We start from the raw sequence: 22,962 nt of genomic DNA, 5'->3' as shown, positions 1-22,962 counted from the left end.
TCACACTGCAAGACACAGATCTACATGGAACAGCGCAGCCCTGTATTTTAAGAACCAGACTGTGAGTGTCTGGAAATCTGCAGACACACAGGAATAGATCATCTAGGTCAAAGTCAGAAAGGGCAGGAGAGAGTGGAGCCAGGGCTGTGACAACTGGAAATCCCCTTGGATCAGGTCTTAGCAAGAACTTGCTGTGCTGAAACCGGCATTTAAAAAAAAGTAATGATTAAGTCTGTATGCTGATATCAGTGTGCACTCATACAGTGCTTGCAGACTATGTTTTAATATATTGTTTTTGTATTTTTATATATTGTAATGTATAACTGCAATCAAGTAACTCAGGATGAAAAGCTCTACTCAGGGACTGTATGAAGCTGTTTCATTTTGGTAGTGTGGTGTTTTTGATGTATAATCGAACTGCAATGGTACAATTCTGGTGAAAACTGGATCTACCTCTCGGTATTTTTGGTATGATGGTAGTTTTCTCATAGCCTTTCAGACCAGACATTCCTCTATAATCTGTCTGCTGGTCTGTAAGTTCTCAAAAGTGATTAATGAGCGTTTTTAAAAATAATGTTGATCTCATTGTGTTGAATGGTTCTGTGTTAGAGGGAGTGCAACAGCCAGGGACACCCTGCAATGGATTCATGGAGAGTAAACGTTGATCTAAGTGGTTGATTTGTCAAAACAATGCGAGATCCGATTCCTCGCTGCCGACCCCCCCAACTCCTGTATCAAACAAAATATGCCACAGCTTTCAGTCTCCTGCAATCTGAACTATTTTAAATTCTAAGGGAAAGATTAGGCTAATTCTGGGATTAAAAAGCAGCCAGAAAATAAATCAAGTGAGGTTAGTCTGTGTCACAAGCTGATTGACTCATGTTTAAAATGTCTTAATTTTTGGATTCAAAGTTAAGTAATTAGCCATTGTGAAAAAGAATAGTTCCAATACCATTCCATTTTGAGATGTTCCATTCTTTTCATCCTTAGTATATTTGGAGTAGGCTGCTTTATCCAATACCCATGTTCAGGCTCTCTCTCTGCAATCTTGCGGCTCCTAGTTTGACATTTGCTTTGTCTGACGGCTTTGGCAAGAACATAAGAAATAGGAGCGGGAGTAGGCCATACAGCCCCTCATGCCCGCTCCGCATTCAGTAAGATCATGACTGATGTCTACCTCAATTCCGCATTCCAGCCTTGATTCCCTTAGTGTCCAAAAATCTATTGATCTCAGTCTTGAATATGCTCAACAACTGAGCATCCACAGCCCTCAGGAACAGAGAATTCCAAATATTCAAAATCCTCTGAGTGAAGAAATTTCTCATCTCAGTCCTAAATGACCGACCTCTTATCCTGAAACTATGAGCCCTGGTTCTGGACTCTCCATCCGGCTGGCCTCTCAGCATCTACCCTGTCAAGCTCTCTAGTAAGAGGTCACTGATTAGGGTATTTTCCCGCTGATTTAAACATGAGGCCTGATTAAGAGAGTTTGAATGGAGCTGAGCCAGGTTGATAGGAAGAAAGTGCTCTCTGTTTGATGCCTGTAAGGATCCAAAGTGAACCTAATTTGGACAGCCTCACATAAGGAGCATGGGCGCACATTCAAGAATTTCCATAAAAGCTGGGCAATCTTGTTTTGAGAGGCCAGCCGGGTGATTGGAGAGTCAAACAGGAATGACACACAAGCTCTATAGGATACAGAGTTAGCCAAGATCTATAGGATAGTGGGCTCAATTTTCCCCAATGATTTGTGTTTTTTTGGCCTAAGTTTAAAAAATACCAAGTTTCCCCAATCAATGTGCGCCAACATAACTCAGTTAGTTACGATTTTGTTAAGTTAGTTTTTTTTCTCATAACCTGCCACCCATGCCAATTCTGGCCATTTAAGCAAGTTTGGCCAGCTCCGATTTACTCCAATTTTTCTCAGGACGGTGTATGTGGCCTCTGTAGAAAAACCTTCTGTTGAGTTAAGAAAATCGGCTCAGGTAAGTAAATCAGCGCAGCAGATGCAGTTCCAAGGCCCGGTCAGCAGCAGCAGCAGCAGAGGTGAGAGTGGGGAGGAGAGGTGGGGGAGAGCCTTTCGGGCATAGTTAGGAGCGGGTACCAGGAGGGAGGAGGCCATTCAGCCTGAAATAGGAGTCGGGACTGGGAGGGAGGAGGCCATTTGGCCTGGGATAGGAGCCGAGACCGGGAGGCCATTTGGCCTGGGATAGGAGCGGGTACCAGCATCGAGAGGGGCGGGGGGGAGGGGGCGATAGACTTTTGTCATTACACTTTAATAATTTAATGGAGATAAGTTGCTGTAATGTGCTTGTGCAGGTTGCTATGAGGTGGCTGTATGTTTCACTTTCCAGCCTCAGCCCACAGTGTGCCCCTGGTTACTGTGGCAACCCAATCTTTTTGGTGCAGATCTTAGGCTCCACCCCCCCAAAACTAAAGGACAGGCTAGGCAGCACCAAAATGAAGAATTCAAACGGGGAAATGTAGATGATTTTTTTTGGGCGGGCGTAACTCTTCAAGTAAGCCAAAAAACAGCTTTGGGGAAAATTGAGCCCAGTGAGTTAGCCGAGATCTATAGTATATTGACGTAGCTGAGATCTATAGGATTGCAGAGCTAGTTCTAATGTATATTATTTGGAACTAACCATGACCTATAGGGTATATAACTAACCAAGATCAATTATATATACAGCTATTCAGGATCTATAGGATATAGAGCCAGCCAAGAGCCTATCGGAGAGCTAAGGTCCAAATTTTTCTTAAATTTTCAAAATAACTATCAGACGCAGCCAACAACCCCTAGAATATAGTGCTAGCCACACAAAGGCATAGAAAAAGGAGTAGAGAGCAGAGCTAGATGGGAATCAATATGCTACAGGGCTGGTCAGTATTCTGTCTACAGTCTAGTGACAGCCATGGATCACACTGCAGGTTTCTGGGACAGCTAGAGGCATCCCTTTTCTCGTTGGGGGTCCGACCACTGTTGCACTCCCCTCATGTGTCTGTCTACATTGTGTGGATGTAAACACTGCTATATTATGCAATAAATAGAAACGTGTTTAGTGTAGGTTTGATAGAACGGCATGAAACATTTGAACTCTTTTAGACTTCGTTTGTCTCTCCAAGTCACAGGCTGTGCTCCAGAAAGCGAATGTTTCATGCCATTTATGTAGTGAAGCGATAAGAGTATACACAGATTGTGTACACTTTTCAATTTGAATAACTATACAGAGCTACCTCAGAATAGGTTTAATATGTTACTGTGACTAAAGAGTGGAACTCACAAAAGGAATATGCAATTTCCTTGGGTATCCCCCCAAATCTCTATCTAGTTGCTCCTGTGAATTAAGACAGATGTGAACACTTTTTTTTTGTGCTTGTCTTGTATGTATCAGTATAGTTACCTAGATACTCACTAGAATTTGTTACTTATTCTCCTAAAAAATGTGATATTTATATATATCGTGTTTACCTTTACTTTTTAAACACATTTTGAAGACATTGTTTACAGATAGATGGATAAAGCAAAGGATGTAATTGGGATTGTACAGGAAGAATTGACAGGAGAATGTAGCATCGTTTACTGCTAGTAACCAAAGCATTGTGGCTCCAATGGGTTTTGACCCACTGTTGTAACTGTGACACGGCAAGGCTGTGTGAGGGGCCTTTGAGAGCCAGGGAACAATCCTGAACTGTAACAAGCACATTTTTAAGAAGTGAATTATAACTTGACTTGAAATGAAAATTGGATTAAAAAAGGATTGTGTTTTGTGTACATTTTCTTGTTGGTGTTTTTTTTTAAATCCTGTGTTTGTTTATAATATATGGAGCATGGATTTTATTAACCTAAAATCCTCACTGTGACAGTAATGGTGTAGTGAAAGAAAGGACTTGCATTTATATAGCGCCTTTCATGCCCTCGGGATACCCAAAGCGCTTTACAGCCAATTAAATACTTGTTTTTTTGAAATGCAGTCGGTGTTATAATGTAGGAAAGGCGGCAGCCAAAGTTCCGCACAGCAAGCTCCCACAAACAGAAATGAGATAATGACTAGATAGTCTGTTTTAGTTGATTGTGTTGGTTGAAGGATAACTATTGACCAGGACACCAGGAGAACTCCCCTGCTCTTCTTTGAATAGTGCTGAGGGGTCCTAAAGATTGAAATGTACCATATTTGGATTCACCTCTCATACCCCTTTCTCTTGCCATATATCTATCCAGTTCCCTCTTGCATCTGATGACATTATCACCATTTCCTGTGTCCGGGGCAATCTGTTCCATATTTTCACCACACTCTTAATTCAGAATTACACCATTCATTTTTTTTTAAAAGAAGCGATCTACACAGTGTGGCTGTTTATTTCATTCTTTGCCCAGGTACAATCTCAAAGATGATTTCTGTCTACAAGGTTTCTGAATCAGCATTATTACTACAACAGTCAGCAGTGGTACAAGAGGATATAGCTCAGTGTTAGACTGAACGCTCCAAGAGAGAGTGAAAGAAAGATTTGCATTTATATAGCATCTTTCACGACCTCAGGAAGTCCCAAAATACTTTACAACCAATTAATTACTTTTGAATTGTAGTCACTGTTGTAACGTAGGTAACGTGGCAGTAAATTTGTGCAGAGCAAGATCCCACAAACAGCAGTGAGCTAAACGACCAGATCATGTTTTACTGATGTTGATTGAAGGATAAATGTTGTCCAGGATACCAGCAGGAACTCCTCTGCTCTTCTTCAAATAATGCCATGGGATCTTTAATGTCCACCGAAGAGGGCAGGCAGGGTCACAATGTGCTTTAGATGAGGAATCAGCCTAAAGCTTTAATTAAATCAAGGTCCCATAACCGAGCAGCAACCAGTGGGAACCACTGGAGGCCAAAACATACATTTATATGTCATCTTTCACACAAGGAAACCTTCCAAAGTGCTCCACACCCTCTGGGTGAGTAGTGGACATTGAGCAGGAAGCAAAAGATCATTTAAAAGGAGGGAATTGAAATCATGGTCAAAGAGCCAAGTTTCATGGAGGTTTTTTGAAGGACGGCGAGGTAGCAAAGCTAGGGGTGGGGGTGGGGGGGGGGGGGTAGCAGAGTGGGGGGAGAATGGAGAAAAGGATTTGGAAATGGAATTCCAGAGTGCAGGATTGTGGTGCCTGAGAGGTTCACTATTGCTATAGAGGGTGGTGCAGCTGGAAGATTGCAGCTCCCAGAAGCAATACCAGAGTCCCACCTGCCTTCTCAACTGGATCGTAAAAGAATGGCGGTCAGGAATAGACCAGCTGGCCCATCAAAGACTGACCCGCTCCCGTGATGGCTGGAGCATCGAGACTAGACACTTTCCACCTACTCCCGCAGCCATGTAATCTCCTGGGAGAGGCAAAAAAGTCGGGGCCAATAAGGGAAAAAATTCTGTGGAAAATTCCTCTCCGAACCCCTCAGGCAATCGAAATCCAGTCCAAAAGATGAAGCACAGAAAGAGGGAGAAAATGAGCTAAAACAAGTAAGTGTTTCAGTCTGCTTCGTAAAAGTAGCAGTCAACTTTATTTTCGTTTCAGACTAAGTAAGACCTCCCTCACTGCACCCAGTCCAGCTGCAAGGTTTCGGCGATGAAGGCGTAGATGTCCGACTCTTCCTCGATCATCTTGGTGGTGGGTTTTCCAGCCCCGTGCCCGGATTTGGTGTCGATTCGGATCAGGAGAGGGTTTTTCTGACTGGGGCTGCGCCCCACTATGTGCTGTATGGTAGCAATGTACTTCAGAGAATGAAGGGGCACCACGCGGTCATCATGATCAGCAGTCAGCAGCAGCATGGCTGGGTACTGGACCCCTGCCTCTGGTACCTTGATGTTGTGGAGCGGAGAGTATCTAGGGGAAGAAGTAATTCATATTCATTATTGTTAAAAAGATTCCCATTCCCCTGCCACCTCCCCCCCCTTTATTTGGTAACAGCTCTATAATTGGCCTCAGTGCCATTGGGCGAGGGAGATGGAAACTGGTCAGTAAGGGTTCCTGTTGGAAAGTACACACGCACAGATAGTGGGGGGGGGGGATGGGATTAGGTTAGCTATGACCATCCATTCCATGATAGAACAGTCTTTTGAAACTCATTTTCCAGGGTCACCCATGATAAATGGGCATTTGGGGAAGGTGTATTCATTGGAGTTTAGAAGGATGAGAGGGGATCTCATAGAAGCATATAAAATTCTGACGGGACTGGACAGGTTAGATGCAGGAAAAATGTTCCCGATGTTGGGGAAGTCCAGAACCGGGGGGATCTAGTCTAAGGATAAGGGGTAAGCCATTTAGGACTGAGATGAGGAGTGTTGTTAACCTGTGGAATTCCCTATTGCAGAGAGTTGTTGATGCCAGTTCATTGGATATATTCAAGAGAGAGTTAGATATGGCCCTTACGGCTAAAGGGATCAAGGGGTATGGAGAGAAAGCAGGAAAGGGGTACTGAGGTGAACAATCACCATGATCTTATTGAATGGTGGTGCAGGCTCGAATGGCCTACTCCTGCAACTATTTTCTATGTTTCTATGTGCCCAGAGAGAGTCAGTGCCCTTGGAACTGTATCCCAGTGAGAGTCAGTGTCTGTGAAACTGTACCCCAGTGAGAGTCAGTGTCTGTGGAACTGTACCCCTGTGAGAGTCAGTGCATGGGGAACTGTATCCCAGTGAGTCAGTGTCTGTGGAACTGTACCCCTGTGAGAGTCAGTGCATGGGGAACTGTACCCCAGTGAGAGTCAGTGCATGGGGAACTGTACCCCAGTGAGTCAGTGTCTGTGGAACTGTACCCCTGTGAGAGTCAGTGCATGGGGAACTGTACCCCAGTGAGAGTCAGTGCATGGGGAACTGTACCCCAGTGAGAGTCAGTGCATGGGGAACTGTACCCCAGTGAGAGTCAGTGCCTGTGGAACTGTATCCCAGTGAGTCAGTGTCTGTGGAACTGTATCCCAGTGAGTCAGTGTCTGTGGAACTGTACCCCAGTGAGAGTCAGTGCATGGGGAACTGTACCCCAGTGAGAGTCAGTGCCTGTGGAACTGTATCCCAGTGAGTCAGTGTCTGTGGAACTGTACCCCAGTGAGAGTCAGTGCATGGGGAACTGTACCCCAGTGAGAGTCAGTGCATGGGGAACTGTACCCCAGTGAGTCAGTGTCTGTGGAACTGTACCCCAGTGAGAGTCAGTGTCTGTGGAACTGTACCCCAGTGAGAGTCAGTGCATGGGGAACTGTACCCCAGTGAGAGTCAGTGCATGGGGAACTGTACCCCAGTGAGAGTCAGTGCATGGGGAACTGTACCCCAGTGAGAGTCAGTGCATGGGAAACTGTACCCCAGTGAGAGTCAGTGCATGGGGAACTGTACCCCAGTGAGAGTCAGTGCATGGGGAACTGTACCCCAGTGAGAGTCAGTGCATGGGGAACTGTACCCCAGTGAGAGTCAGTGCCTGTAGAATTATACTTCTCTGAAATTCAACTGAGAGGCTCAATGTTAGTGGATGTGAAGGCAGTTCCCTGCAGCGGATAGCACATGTTTATTAAATACGTCAGTGCAACCAGCTCCATAACATGAGATACCAGGGATGTGACACAAGTCCCTTCCAGAGCTCACTCACTTGATGAGCCAGTCGAACTGCTCCTTCGTATCGGAGCAGCCGTAGTCGGTGGTCCAAGCATGGCCGATGGTAAACTTGTGAAACTTGAGCATATCCATCACGCCGACTTCAGCAACGGCACAGCCGAACAGGTCGGGTCGCTGGTTCACACACGCACCTGCAAGAGAGATACTGCAATCATAAAATGCTAATATATCACCGAGACAAGGTGAGGGAGGCCATTCCACCCCGCTAGCCTTCTATCCACAGAAATCTACTGCCCACCCATCGCAGCTCCTAACTGCCTCTCAAATGACTCCAGACTTTTGTATCCACTCCCGACCCAAGACTATTCCAGTCCTCTTTGGATTTGGGCATGGTGCCGGAGGACTGCTAACGTGGTACCCTTATTTAAGAAAGGAGAAAGGGATAGGCCGTGTAATTACAGGCCTGTCAGCCTTACCTCAGTGGTGGGAAAATTATTGGAAAAAATCCTGAAAGACAGGATAAATCTACAGTTGGAATGGCAAGGATTAATTAGGGACAGTCAACATGGATTTGTTAATGACGATCGTGTTTGACTAACCTGATTGAATTTTTTGAGGAGGTAACCAAGAGGGTCGATGAGGGTAGTGCATACAATGGACTTTAGCAAAGCTTTTGATAAGGTCCCACATGGTACACTAGTCACGCAGGTTAAAGCCCATGGGATCCAGGGCAAGGTGGTGAGTTGGATCCAAAATTGGCTTAGAGGTAGGAAGCAAAGGGTAATGGTCGATGGATGTTTTTGTGATTGGAAGGATGTTTCCAGTGGGGTTCCGCAGGGCTCAGTACTGGGTCCCTTGCTTTTTGTGTTATATATCAATGATTTAGATTTTAATATAGGGAGTATGATTAAGAAGTTTGCAGATGACACTAAAATTGATTGTATGGTTGATAATGAAGAGGAAAGTCATGCACTGCAGGAGGATAAAAATCTACTGGTCAACTGGGCAAAGCAGTGACAAATGGAATTTAATTCGGAGAAGTGTGAGGTTATGTACTTTGGGAGGGCTAATAAGGAAAGGATATACACATTAAGCGGTAGTGTAGATGAACAAAGGGACCTTGGAGTGCTTGTCCACAGATCCCTGAAAATAGCAGGCCAGATGGATAAGGTGGTTAAGAAGACATACGGAATGCTTGCCTTTATTGGCCGAAGCATAGAAGACAAGATCAGGGAGGTTATGCTTAAATTGTATAATACTCTGGTTAAGCCACAGCTGGACTACTGCGTGCAGTTCTGGTCGCTGTATTATAGGAAAGATGTGATTGCACTAGAGAGGGTGCAGAGGAGATTTACGAGGATGCTGCCTGGAATAGAGAATCTTAGCTATGAGGACAGATTGGATAGGCTGGGTTTGTTCTCATTGGAACAGAGGAGGTTGGAGGATACCTCATTGAGGTGTACAAAATGTTGAGGGGCCTGGATATAATGGATAGCATTATTTCCATTGGTGGAGGGGTCTATTATGAGGGGGTATAGTTTTAAGGTGGTTGGTGGAAGGTTCAGAGGGGATTTGAGGTGGGGGCTTCTTCACGCAGAGAGTTGTGGGGGTCTGGAACTCACTGCCTGGAAGGGTGCTGGATGCAGAAACCCTCACCACATTTAAAAGCTGGTTGGATGGGCACTTAAAGTGCCGTAACCAGCAGGGCTACCGACCTAGAGCTGGTAATTGGGATTAGACTGGATAACCTCTTGTTGGCTGGCGCAAATATGATGGTAAGTACTGCAGGGAATCGAATACGGCCAGGGTGATCTCCTGGGCTTGTTTCGATCATCAGGATGGGCCGGAGAGGAATTTTCCCAGATTTTTTTCCCCAATTGGCCTGGGTTTTTATCTGGTTTTTGCCTCTCCCAGGAGATCTCATGGCTCCAGTTGGGGTGGAGTGTAGAATGTTTCAGTGCAAGGGGTGTTGCAGTTGTGTGTGGGGTCTGGACTGGTTGGGCTGGGTGCTCTTTACCTTTACGCCATTGTTCATTGATCATAGGTTTATATGTAACATTCAGGGCTGCTGACCGAGGGCCATGCGGCTCTTTGTCAGCCAGCGCGGACACGATGGGCTGAAATGGCCTCCTTCGGCACTGGAAATTTCTATGTTTCTATAATCACACTTTGTGCGAACTGCTTCGAGTTTTGAACTTGCGTTTTGCCTGTTTGTAACTATGTCCCCCTTGTCCTTAACTTGGGATTAACACTTTCTAATCCATTTGGTCCTCTACACACCTCTATAAGATCCCCTATTCTGAAGAATTTTTCTCACCTTTCCCTATAACTGAGTCCAATGACGTTAGAGATTAATCTAGTGCCTTATCTCTGCAATGTATCCAAGACTTCAACCGTACAAAATCAACGTGATAGCCTCAGACTTAAATCTACCGATCTGGCAATCCAGCGCAGCACTCTGTGTCAGAAGGTTGTGGATTCAAGTCCCACTTCAGAGACTGGAGCACAAAATCTAGGCTGACACCCTCAGTGCTGCATTGTCGGAGTTGCCATCTTTCAGATGAGACGTAAACCAAGGCCATGCCTCCCAGGTGGGTGTAAAAGATCCCGTGGCACTATTTTGAGGAAGAGCAGGAGCGTTCTCCCCGATGTCCTAGGCCAATATTTATCCCTCGACCAACATTAATAAAAAAACCCAGATTAACTGCTTATTTATCTCATCGCTGTTTGTGGGACCTTGCTGTGCGCAATTGGAGTGTTACGACCAACTCCAATGATGCTCTCACAGGAATCCTTACAAACACACTTTCCAGTAAGAGTCAGTAGATAGCAATCAGTAACTGCTTTCCTGCTCCCCACTCCACCGTGCCTACCGCCCCCCCGCCTTGCTAACCCAGGGCAGCTAAAGCTGACAGCTGTATGTGCCATGGCCTCCTGAGATCACCTAGTTCCTAGTTCTGTGCAGTATAGGATTTGTACCTGATCCTTTCATGGACCAAATGGCTCAGCTCAAAGACAGTTTGTTCAATTCTGGGCTTTCCTAGTGCAATGTATGAGTGACACATGTATCCTAAATATCCTCAACACCGCTCTCAGACTTGTTTTACTCAATCATTGTCTGACTGGGACTCCCTACCGACGAGCAGTCCCCCATTGGAGCCTCCGTTGATGGTGAGTTTCTCTTGGCAGGTGAATCCCTCCTGGATCAGGTACTGAGCTGCACACTGGAAATCATCAAAACAGTTCTGCTTGTTACCCAGAATCCCAGCTGCAGAGAATGAAAAACAAACCAGGTTACAGGTGGGACAGTAAGCTGTGAGGAGAACACAAAGCGCCTGCAAAGGGATATAGACAGACTAAATGAGTGGGCAATAAGGTGGCAGATGGGAGTATAATATGGGGAAATGTGAAGTTATTCACTTTCGTGGGAAGAATAGAAAGACAGAATATTTTTTAAATGGTGAGAAACTTTTAAATGTTGTTGTTCAGGGAGATTTGGGTATCCTCGTGCAAGAAACACAGAAAGCTAGCGTGCAGGTACAGCAAGCAATAAGGAAGGCAAATGGCATGTTGTCCTTTATTGCAAAGGGGTTGGAGTATAAGAGTAAAGAAGTCTTGCTATAAATGTACAGGGCCTTGGTGAGACCACACCTGGAAAACTGTGCACAGTTTTGGTCTACTTATCTAAGGAAGAATATACTTGCTTGGAGGCAGTACAACGGAGATTCACAAGACTGATTCCTGGGATGAGAGGGCTGTCCTATGATGAGAGATTGTGTACTTTGGGCCTTCTGGAGTTTAGAAGAATGAGAGGTGATCTCATTGAAACATACAAGATTCTGAAGAGGATTGACAGGGTAGAGAGGCTGTTTCCCCTTGGCTGGAGTTAAATGAAGTGAATGAAGTGAAGCTGAGGTGAAGGACAGCTTCTCTGGAATCTCTTACCTTGGTGCCAAGTCTCTCCATACTCTCCTCCTCCTCGTATATTGGCCACAGCTAGGATCCCTCCCAGGTGCCTGACGAAAATCAGGTACGCAATGCTGGAAACAGCAGGTGGCAGTAAAAAGGTGGGAGAGGGTGATTAAACAAACCATAATAATCCTACAATCAATAACAGGGGACTGAACTGTCTCTGGTGATTGGACACGAGCCTAGGATTTCAAACGAAGTACTTCGCTTGGATTGAATGTGTTGTCCCTGCCGATAGCCATAACTGATGCCTGAAATCATTTTCTGTTGGAATCAGTGCAAGCGGTGATGTATTAAATGGGCGATTTAAAAAAAACACTTGCATTTTTATAGCACCTTTCACGACTTCAGAACGTCCCAAAGCGTTTCGCAGCCAATGCAATACTACTGAACTGTTGTAATGTGGGAACGCGGCAGTCAATTTGCACACAGCAAGCTCCCACAAATAGCAATGTGATAATGATCAGATAATCTGTTTTAGTGATGTTGGTTGAGGGATAAATATTGGCCAGGACACCGGGGAGAACTCCCTTGCTCTTCTTCAAATAGTGCAGTAATGGGGCTCTCAGGAAGGGGAGGGGTCGGTCAGGGTCGAAGGGCTGGGTTTTTCCTATGTTGCCGCCTCCGTTCGCGCCCCGGAGGGGCGGTAATGGCGGCAGGGATGGTTTCCGGGCAGGCGGCCAGCTCCCTGCACCCCGCCGGGAAATTTGTTGCCGGTTGCAGAGCAGCACCACCCGGGAGTGGCGAGCCGGCATGCAACGCTGCCGGTTCCAACTGTGCGGTGAAATTTGTTGTGCGCTCACCCTATAGCACCCCCTAGCGGGACCACCTTGAAAGCCAGGCGGTCAGAGCTGTCCTGGCAGTGGTGAATGATGGGAATTGGGGAATGAGGTAAGTTTGATTGCTTTGTTTAGTTTTATTTTTGTGATGTAGCTATATTGTGGGGTGTTTAAGGTATTGGGAATGTTTGTTGTGTTTTTAGGTGCGATTTTTTTTGCCACTCCTAGAAGCCTCTCTTAGGGTGCTCCGAGGCCGGCTCTTTCGCAACGGATTTTCGGTTGCTCAGCCAGCCTTGCGCCCTAAAAGAGGTTTGTAATGCCTCCCTTAGCGCTCTGCCCCACACTCAGGGCCCAGCTGATGAATTTTCCTGACTGAGGGGGCAAACTGTTATCGGGCACAAACCTTACCTCCCCATCACCATTACCGCCCCGAAATGACCAGAACCGAACATCCCTTGTGCCTGTTCGCTAGCCATTGACTCCCCCCCCCCCCCCCCCTCTGTGAGGAAGAATGTGCTAGGACGGTGTATTGGATCAACTGGGCTGGTGTATTGGATCAACTGAGACAGTGAATTATATCAACTGAGTGTGAAGGATTACATGGTTATAAGCGCCTTAGGATAGTTTTACTACATTAAAGGCGCTATATAAATGCAAGTTGTTCTATGGTTGTATGCTTGATTTTCCACACATTTAAATAAATTGAGCAGGCTTCCTTACCCGTGTATGAGTCACCCTGCTTGGTTTCCCTCTAGTCCCTGTGGACAATCAGCTCAATACACCCAGGCACAGAATCATAGGAACAGGAGGAGGCCATTCAGCCCCTTGAGTCTCTTCATGATTCAATTAGATTGTGGCTGATCTGTATCTGAACTCCATTTTTCCGCCTTTGTTCCATAGCCCTTGATACCCTTACCCAACAAAAATCTATCAATTTCTGTCTTGAAAGCTCGAATTGACCTCCAGCATCCTCAGCCTTTTGGTGGTGAGAGTTCCAGATTTCTACTAAACTTTGTGTGAAAAATTGCAACCTGATTTCACTCCTGAACGGCCTAGCTCTAATTTTAAGGTTATGTCCCCTTGTTCTGAACTCTCCCGAGGAAATAGTATCTGTCTACCCTATCAACTCCTTTAATCATCTTAAATACCTGGATTAGTGCTGCCTCAAACTTCTAAAGCCAAGGGAATACATGCCAAGTTTATGCAACCTGTCTTCATAATTCAACCCTTTAACTGCACCCACCCCACCCCTGGTGAATCTGCACTGCACCCCCTCCAAGGCCAAGAATAGAAAATCTGTTTCCTAATCTCTTGAATGTAAAAATTAATATCGCTGATTTAGAATCCTAGATACCCAGGAACAATATAACATTTTATTGTGGATCCAAATTATTTCTCACTGTCCTTTAAAGGGACAGCACAATAAAGTACCTGCTGCGTGCGCATGGGGCCATGAGTGGAAAAGGCCCCGTAAGGTGTTTCTACACTAGGTTTAGCTGTAAAGAGCTCAGTACCATCTGTAACTTACTCGTAATATGGAGTTAGCGAATTGTTGAATCCTCCATAGCCATGTAGGAATACTGGGTGGGAACCGTCTCGTTTGATCCCTTTCTTGTGGACAATAAACATTGGGATCTTAGTCCCATCTTTAGTAGGGTAAAAAACCTATGAGACAAAAAGTGTGACATCAGTGATGTAGCGGGCAATTAAAACAAACCAATCAGCGAATACCTAACTAGGTCAATGGCCATGTGTAACCCATTGCCAATAACTTTGACTCTCTCAGTCTTGCCCCTCTTCTCCTGAAGGTTCTAATTCCTTGGTGGGCTATAGTTTAACCGGTGGCAAAATGTCTGCCAGTCTTTGACTATCTTTCAACAACAACAACTTTTATTTATATAGCGCTTTTAACGTAGTAAAACGTCCCAAGGTGCTTCACAGCAGTGTTACAAGACAAAACAAATAAACTTGACACAGAGCCACTTAAGAAGAAATTACCGCAGATGACCAAAAGCTTGGTCAAAGAGGTAGGTTTGAAGGAGCGTCTTAAAGGAGGAAAGAGAGGTTTAGGGAGGGAGTTCCAGAGCTTGGGGTCCAGGCAGCAGAAGGCACAGCCACCAATGGTTGAGCAGTTATAATCAGGGATGCTCAAAAGTGCAGAAATCTTGTGGTGTTGTGAGGCTGGAGGAGATTACAGAGATAGGGAGGGGCGAGGCCATGGAGGGATTTGTAAACAAGGATAAGAATTTTGAAATTGAGGCGTTGCTTAACAGGGAGCCAATGTAGGTCAGCGAGCACAGGGGTGATGGGTGAGCGGAACTTGGTGCGAGTTGGGACACTCGCTGCTTCCGGTGCAAACCCACTTGAATGGAAAGGAAAATGGAGAGAGATGTGTGACAGGAGGCCTATCCGATATCGCTTGTTTTACACTCTCACCAAAATCACCTCCAATGGGTGATGACAGGTTATTCAACAGTTGGGGAATGCCAGCTGAGTTTGAGCCTGGCTTAACTCAGCTCATTCTTCCTCAGGGAGAGGAGGTCAATGGAAGAAGGATCCTGGCCGCTTCCTCCCCTTCCTGACCTGGGGCACTGAGACCAATTGTAGAGCCATGACTGAAATCTGCTAGCCCAACAAGCATCATGCAGAAAACCTGGAGCATTCTGGTCTGTATAGCTCGGCAGAATATGAATGAATAATTAAGCCACTTGAGGGATGAGCTGGAAGTATTTCTCTGAATTGAAGCCAGTTTTCAGTTGCTCAGGTGCAGTTGAATGCCCTGGCTATCCGTATGCACGAGAGAATTCTCCAGCTCTGGGTCTGCCCAGTGGCTTTCGTTTCTCTTTCTATATATTCGAAGAATACTGAGTTCAGTAACAGGTACTAATCTCTGAAGGGGAGTTCTCCCCAGTGCCCTGGGGCCAATATTTATCCCTCAACCAACATCACTAAAACAGATTATCTAGTCATTTATCTCATTGCTGTTTGCGGGACTTTGCTGTGCGTAAATTAGCTGCCCCATTTCCTAATTACAACAGAAGAACATAAGAAATATTGGTGGAGTAGGCCATTTGGCCCTTCAAGCCTGTTCTGCCATTCAACAAAATCCTGGCTGATCTTCTACCTCAACTCCACCTTTCTGCTCTATCCACATATCCTTTAAGTTCCTTAGTTCCCAAAAGATTCCAAAGATCCACAACCCTTTGAGTGAAGAAATTTCTCCTCATCTCAATCCTAAATGGCCGACCCCTTATTCTGAGACTGTGACCCTGTGTTTTAGATTCCCCAGCCAGGGGAAACATTCTCTCAGCATTAACCCTGTCAAGCTCCTTAAGAATTTTATGGGGTCGAAATTCGGTTCCGCCGTTTTTGAGGCTGAGTGCTGATTTTAACGCCAAGCGGCAGATGCCGCCTCAAACTGCAAAATTCAGTTTTGCCCCCCCCAAAGGTGAGACAGCAGCGCTAAAAGTGGGGATGCACACTCACCCTCGGGTGCCAATGGAGCGGCATCTCAGGAGGCCGACCGAATTTCCCGATGGTAGGCTGCCGGTATGCGAGATGAAAAAAAGTGGAAAAAAAAGTTTCTGACAATTTCCCTCACCCGCACCCACACTTCCCTACTGGTCCCATTAATACATAAATGCTGAAAAAAATAAACAGAACCACTTACCTTGGTCCCTGGACGCTGCCACCCTGGGATCCCCGATGCCCCGCCACCTTTCCCAGGCTGTACGGACACCTGCCGGTAAAGCCACCGTACTCACCTAATTTCACAGCCGTGGCGGCAAGGGGGCTTTGCATGCTCGATGATGTCACCACGTGGGTGGCGGTAGAGTGCGCAGTGGTACATCTTGGCATCACCCCCACCGCCCAACTACATTTATCATGAGCCGAGGAACCCAGTCGCCGCCCACGGTAAGTATTAGCTGCTCATTAGCCGGCTCTCTCCGGCAGCAACAGGGCTGCTAGAAACCAAATTGCGACCCCTATATGTTTCAATTAGATCACCTCCTTCTTCTAAACACTAGGGAATATATAGGCCTAGTCTACTCCATCTCTCCTCATAGGACAATCCCCTCATCCCAGGAACTAGTCTAGTGAAACTTTGTTACATTCCCTCTAAGGCAAGTATATCTTTCCTTAGGTAAGGAGACCAAGACTATATACAATACTCCAGGTGTGGCCTCACCAATACCCTGTATTAAGATTTCTTCACTCTTATACTCTAATCCCTTTGTAACAAAAACTAACACACCATTTGCTTTCCTAATATTTGAAGTGTAGTCACAACAATGAGTACACTTCAAGAAATACTTCATGGGCTGTCAAGCGCTTTGGGATGCCCTGAGGTTGTGAACAGCGCTATGGAAATTGCAAGTCCTTTCTTCCGTCTGAACTTGTATTTATGAAGTAAAGAAGCGAAGGACTCCCTACAGAGGTCAGGGACCCTGAGCTCACTGGTCAAAACACGTAGGTGAATAAATTCAATTCAAACTTTTGGATCCTATCAATATTTGTAAAAAAGCTGGAAATTCTCAGCAGTCAGTGACCATTTGAAAGAGAAACAGCCTTTTCAGCTGGGACTCTCCATCAGTTTGTACCTTAGCCCACCCAATACTGACGGACCTGCTTTGCACGTATAGCCTTTTCCCTTATATCAGGCTCCCGGGACCTGTGTTCTTTCTCTTGATCTCCATACATTAGTGTCTCACCTGAGCTGTCTGATATTCGGAGAAGTTGAATTCTTTGATCGCCACCTCCCTGAAAATCTTGGGCTCCAGAATCTCTTCGGTCAGGTCGCAGTGGTAGATGATTCCTGGCAGAGAATGCAAAAATCAAGTGTGAACTGTTTTCCTGGCCTTCATTTCACGATATGCTCAATCACCGATTTCTTTTTTGTTTTATTATTATTCATTCTCAGGATGTGGGCATTACTGGAACTCCTGCTCCTCCCAACCCGACAGAGATAAGCGCAGACTTACCTTTTGGCTAGTGGCTCAGTGGGCAGCACTCTTGCCTCTGAGACAGAAGGTCGTGGGTTCGAGTCCCAATCCAGAAACTTGAGCGCAAAGTCTCGACTGACACTCCAGTGCAGTACTGAGGGAGTGCTGCACTGTTGGAGGTACCACCATTCAGATGAGGTGCTAAACCGAGGCCCTGTCTGTCCTGTCAGGTGGCAGTAAAAGATCCAGCGACACTATTCGAAGAAGAGCAGAGGAGTTCTCCTGGTGTCCTGGCCAATATTTATCCTTCAACCAACATCACTAAAACAGATCATCTGTTCATTTATCTCACTGATGTTTGTGGGAGCTTGCTGTGCGCAAATTGGCTGCCACATTTCCTACATTACAACAGTGACTACACTGCATAAGGATTTTATTGGCAGTAAAGTGCTTTGGGACGTCCCGAGTTTGTGAAAGGCGATGTAGAAATGCAAGTTTTTTTACTCTGCTAAAATAGCAACTGGTGTCTTATGTACGTTAGAGGACCCTGATTTGTCTTTTAAATGGGCTGACTGTCTGTCCCAGAGGGGTGCTCCGGCCTCTCAGCTGTCGGCTCGAGGGAAGATCGCCGTGGCCACAGTGATGAGGAGACGGTGCGTGTTGGTTACTCTTCCCCCGTGATTTTCGGGGAGCGTCTGCTCGATTGCCTCCCGGGCGGAAGACTCAAAATCCAGCCCAAGATGCCTGAAATTGGGAAACTCATTGGGGAGGTGGGATTTTAATTTGGGGCCATTAAAATGGTGCGGGGGGCTGATCTGGCCCGAACCCGCTAACTGCAATTTTAAGTTGCAGGCGCCAGGGATGTTTGCCCGAAGCCAGTTGGCCTGATCGGTGGGGGGCGGGGAGAGCAGATGTGGCTGAAACTAGAGCGGGGTTGAGGGCAGGATCGGTGGGCAGGGGCCCCTCCAAGTTAGCTCAATTCTTTGCACCACTGCCGGCTCACCAAGCTCATTCCATCCGTGTGAAATCTGCTCCGTCGTAGACTCTACCCAAAGTCCGACAAGGTTTCCCCCAGAAGACAGGTCAAGCAACATCCCTGAGCATCTGCCCAACCTTACAACTTACTTCACACACCCTTGACTAATTGAGTTTGCTTTAACCTCACACTTGCACAGTTCCACCAGCTCACAAAATCATCTGCCCTTCGTAGAATTGCAACGAATGTACAGAACACAAACTGGCCATTTGGCCCAGCTGGTCTATGCCGGTGCTCCACACAAGCCTCCTCCCCCCCCCTACTTCATCCCACTCTATTCCTTTCTCCTTCCTGTGTTTATCGAGCTTCTCCTTAAATGTATCTATGCTATTTGCCTCAACTACTCCCTGTGGTAGCGAGTTCTACATTCACAGTACTCCTGAATTTATTAGTATATTATCTTATATTTTTGGCCCCTAGTTTTGGTCTCCCTGACATGTGGAAACATCTTCTCTATGTCTACCCGACCAAACCCTTTCAGAAGCTTAAACACCTCTTTCAAGTCACCCCTCAGTCTTCTATTTTCCAGAGAAAAGAGCACCAGCATGTTCAATCTTTCCCGATAGTCGTTACCTCTCAGTTCTGGTATCCTAGTAAATTTTTGTGTACTTTCGCCAATGCGAGTTCCACATTCTCAGCATTCTTTGGGTAAAGAAGTTTCTTCTGAATTCCCTATTGGATTTCTTGATGACTAACTTATATTGATGGCCTTTAGTTATGCTCTTCCCCACAAATGTAAACATTCTTTCTGTACCCACTATCAAAACCTTTCATAATTTTAAAGAGCCCTGTTAGGTCACCCCTCAGCCTTCTTTTTTTCCAAGAGAAAATAGACCCAGTCTGTTCATCCTTTCCTGATATGTATACCCTTGTATTTCTGGTATCATCCTTGTAAATCTTCTCCGTACCCTCTTCAGTACCTTTATATCCTTTCTATAATATGGCGACCAGAACTGTTCACCGTAGTCCAAGTGTGGTCTAACCAAGGGTCTATGCAAGTTTAACATAACTTCTCTGCTTTTCAATTCTATCCCTCTAGAAATGAACCCCAGTGCTTGGTTTGCTTTTTTAATGGCCTTAGTAACCTATGGCACTACTTTTAGTGATTTGTGTATCTGTCTACAATAAGCCTCTCTGTGAATCATACCTGGTGTCAGGTAGGAGGTGAAGCTGTAGAAGATTTCTGTGTTTTTCTTCCGCCCGCTGTATCCAGCGATGCTGCCAACGTCCAACGGGAGGTCCTTGAGAAAGGTTCCGGTGGTGAGATCGTACAGCTGGAGGATGTCCTTCACATCCTTTAAGTAATTCAGGACCAGGTACTTATAATTGACACAGGTTGCCCAATCTGAAATGTGGAGGAGCGAGGTTTGATAAGACATTCTTGTTACAAATCTTCAACCAATGTACACTGCCCCAAAGAGGCAAGTGTCCCGTCTTACCCAAGACATCTTTCTGGTGCTGGGGAATGAGGTGCTTCCATTGCGAAGGAGCTGGCTGCTCCAGGTCGATGTTGAGGACTCTGTAGCGAGGGGCGTCAAGGTTAGTTCTAAACCAGAACAGAGACCCTTCATTCGTGATGTAGGTGTACTTTGCATCAAAGTTGTCAATCAGTTTAACCCAGGGCAGGAGGCCTGTAAGAATGATGCCTAGAGTTATTCAAGACTTGAAAATGGCCAAATTGCAAACAACAATAACAACTTGCATTTATATAGCGCCTTTAATGTGGTAAAACATCCCAAGGTGCTTCACAGGAGTGGTTATCAAACAAAAGCTGACACTGAACCAAAGGAGGAGATATTACTACAGGTAAGGTAGGTTTCAGGGATCATCTTAAAGGAGGAAACAGAGGTAGAGGGGGAATTCCAGAGCGTAAGGCCTAGGCAGGTGAAGGCATGGCTGCCAATGGTGAAGCGATGAAAATCGGGATGTCCAAGAGGTCAGAATTGGTGGAGCGCAGAGATCTCGGAGGGTTGTGGGGCTGGAGGAGGTTACAGAGATAGGGAGGGATAAGGCCAGGGAGGGAATTGAACATAAGAATGAGAATTTTAAAATCAAGGAGCCAATGTAGGTCAGCGAGCACAGGGGTGATGGGTGAATGGGACTTAATGGGGAAAGGGGCTTAATGGGGAAAGGGGAATGGGGATTGGGAAATGAGTGCTTAAACCATAAATGAAGTGAGTCAAACTACAGTACTGACACAAATTTTACATACCAAATGGAGTTAAGATGCAGATCAGCCATGAACTCATTGAATGGTGGAACAGGTTCGAGGGGCTGAAAGGCCTACTCCTGTTCCTATGTTCCTGTCGCCACAAAGTCCCTGACTGTGGCCGATTTTCTGGCTTCCTGTTTGTTAAAACATTTGTTAGACAGATTTCTCGACCTCTCTCATGGAGTGGGGGCAGTTTGACTGTGCCAGACTTTGGAGGCCTGACATGGGGTAACGGCATCAAACCGACAGGCTGGTGCAAATGACGAGAAGTACACCCATTTTTGGGAAGCTGTTGGGCCCTAACTTTAGGAGATCAAGTACACGTGACATTGGGCGGATATCATCATCATCATCATCATAGGCAGTCCCTCGGAATCGAGGAAGACTTGCTTCCACTCTTAACATGAGTTCTTAGGTGGCTGTACAGTCCAATACGAGAGCCACAGACTCTGTCACAGGTGGGACAGATAGTCATTGAGGGAAGGGGTGGGTGGGACTGGTTTGCCGCACGCTCTTTCTGCTGCCTGCGCTTGATTTCTGCACGCTCTCAGCGACGAGACTCGAGGTGCTTAGCGCCCTCCCGGATGCACTTCCTCCACTTAGGGCGGTCTTTGGCCAGGGACTCCCAGGTGTCAGTGGGGATGTTGCACTTTATCAGTGAGCCTTTGAGGCTGTCCTTGTAACGTTTCTGCTGCCCACCTTTGGCTCGTTTGCTGTGAAGGAGTGCTTGCTTTGGGAGTCTCGTGTCTGACATGCAAACTATGTGGCCTGCCCAGCGGAGCTGATCAAGTGTGGTCAGGGCTTCAATGCTGGAGATGTTGGACTGGTCGAGACGCTAACGTTGGTGTGTCTGTCCTCCCAGGGGATTTGTCGGATCTTGCAGAGACATCGTTGGTGGTATTTCTCCAGCGACTTGAGGCATCTACTGTACATGGTCCATGTTTATGAGCCATACAGGAGGACGGGTATTACTACAGCCCTGTAGACCATGAGCTTGGTGGCAGTTTTGAGGGCCTAGTCTTCAAACACTCTTTTCCTCAGGCGGCCGAAGGCTGCACTAGCACACTGGAGGCGGTGTTGGATCTCGTCGCCAATGCCTGCTCTTGTTGATAAGAGGCTCCTGAGATAAGGGAAGTGGTCCACGTTGTCCAGGGCCGCGCCGTGGATTTTGATGATTGGGGGGCAGTGCTGTGTGGCGAGGACAGGCTGGTGGAGGACCTTTGTCTTACTGATGTTTAGCGTAAGGCCCATGCTTTAAATAGAAACATAGAAAATAGTTGCAGGAATAGGCCATTCGGCCCTTCGAGCCTGCACCACCATTCAATATGATCATGGCTGATCATGCAACTTCAGTATCCCATTCTTGCTTTCTCTCCATACCCCTTGATCTCTTTAGCAGTAAGGGTCACATCTAACTCCTTTTTGAATATATCTAACGAACTGGCCTCAACAACTTTCTGTGGTAGAGAATTCCACAGGTTCACGATTCTCTGAGTGAAGAAGTTTCTCCTCATCTCGGTCCTAAATGGCTTACCCCTTATCCTTAGATTGTGACCCCTGGTTCTGGACTTCCCCAACATTGGGAACATTCTTCCTGCGTCTAACCTGTCCAATCCTGTCAAAATTTTATATGTTTCTATGAGATCCTCTTTCATTCTTCTAAATTCCAATGAATATAAGCCTAGTCGATCCAGTCTTTCTTCATATGTCAGTCCTGCTAGTCCTCCCGGGAATCAGTCTGGTGAACCTTTGCTGCACTCCCTCAATAGCAAGAATGTCCTTCCTCAGATTAGGAGACCAAAACTGTACACAATATTCAAGGTGTGGCCTCACCAAGGCCCTGTACAACTGCAGAACGACCTCCCTGCTCCTATACTCAAATCCTCTCGCTATGAAGGCCAACATGCCATTTGCCACCTTCACCGCCTGCTGTACCTGCATGCCAACTTTCAATGACTGATGTACCATGACACCCAGGTCTCGTTGCACCTTTTTTTTTCTAATCTGTCACCATTCAGATAATATTCTGCGTTCCTCTTTTTGCCACCAAAGTGGATAACATCACATTTATCTACATTATACTGCATCTGCCATGCATTTGCCCACTCACCTAACTTGTCCAAGTCACTCTGCAGCCTCTTAGCATCCTCCTCACAGCTCACACTGCCACCCAGCTTAGTGTCATCTGCAAACTTGGAGATATTACATTCAATTCCTTCGTCTAAATCATTAATGTATATTGTAAATAGCTGGGGTCCCAGCACTGAATCTTGCGGTACCCAACTAGTCACTGCCTGCCATTCTGAAAAGGATCCGTTTATTCCTACTGTTTGCTTCTCGTCTACTAACCAGTTCTCTATCCATGTCAATACATAACCCCCAATACCACGTGCTTTAATTTTGCACACTAATCTCTTGTGTGGGACCTTGTCAAAAGCT

At 46.1% G+C, this 22,962-nt stretch overlaps 1 protein-coding gene across 1 annotated transcript in view; it reads right to left on the bottom strand.

Moving 5' to 3' along the window:
• Positions 1–4,343: 4,343 nt before the first annotated feature.
• The window catches only part of LOC139279321 (prolyl endopeptidase-like), a 33,644-nt gene continuing 15,025 nt past the window's right edge, over positions 4,344–22,962 (bottom strand). Inside the window, exons 8-15 of the mRNA XM_070898443.1 lie at positions 19,751–19,942; positions 19,459–19,656; positions 17,045–17,148; positions 13,861–13,997; positions 11,530–11,624; positions 10,721–10,852; positions 7,619–7,775; positions 4,344–5,869 (exon numbers count right to left, since the gene is read on the bottom strand). Coding sequence (XP_070754544.1) covers positions 5,578–5,869; positions 7,619–7,775; positions 10,721–10,852; positions 11,530–11,624; positions 13,861–13,997; positions 17,045–17,148; positions 19,459–19,656; positions 19,751–19,942 — 1,307 coding nt within the window. The 3' untranslated portion in view covers positions 4,344–5,577. The remainder of the gene's footprint in view (positions 5,870–7,618; positions 7,776–10,720; positions 10,853–11,529; positions 11,625–13,860; positions 13,998–17,044; positions 17,149–19,458; positions 19,657–19,750; positions 19,943–22,962) is intronic.

Source organism: Pristiophorus japonicus, chromosome 14 (assembly GCF_044704955.1).
Source record: "Pristiophorus japonicus isolate sPriJap1 chromosome 14, sPriJap1.hap1, whole genome shotgun sequence".
Lineage (NCBI taxonomy): Eukaryota > Metazoa > Chordata > Chondrichthyes > Pristiophoridae > Pristiophorus > Pristiophorus japonicus.
The sequence above is the reverse complement of the archived record's forward strand: the minus strand, read 5'-3'. Positions and strand labels throughout refer to the sequence as shown.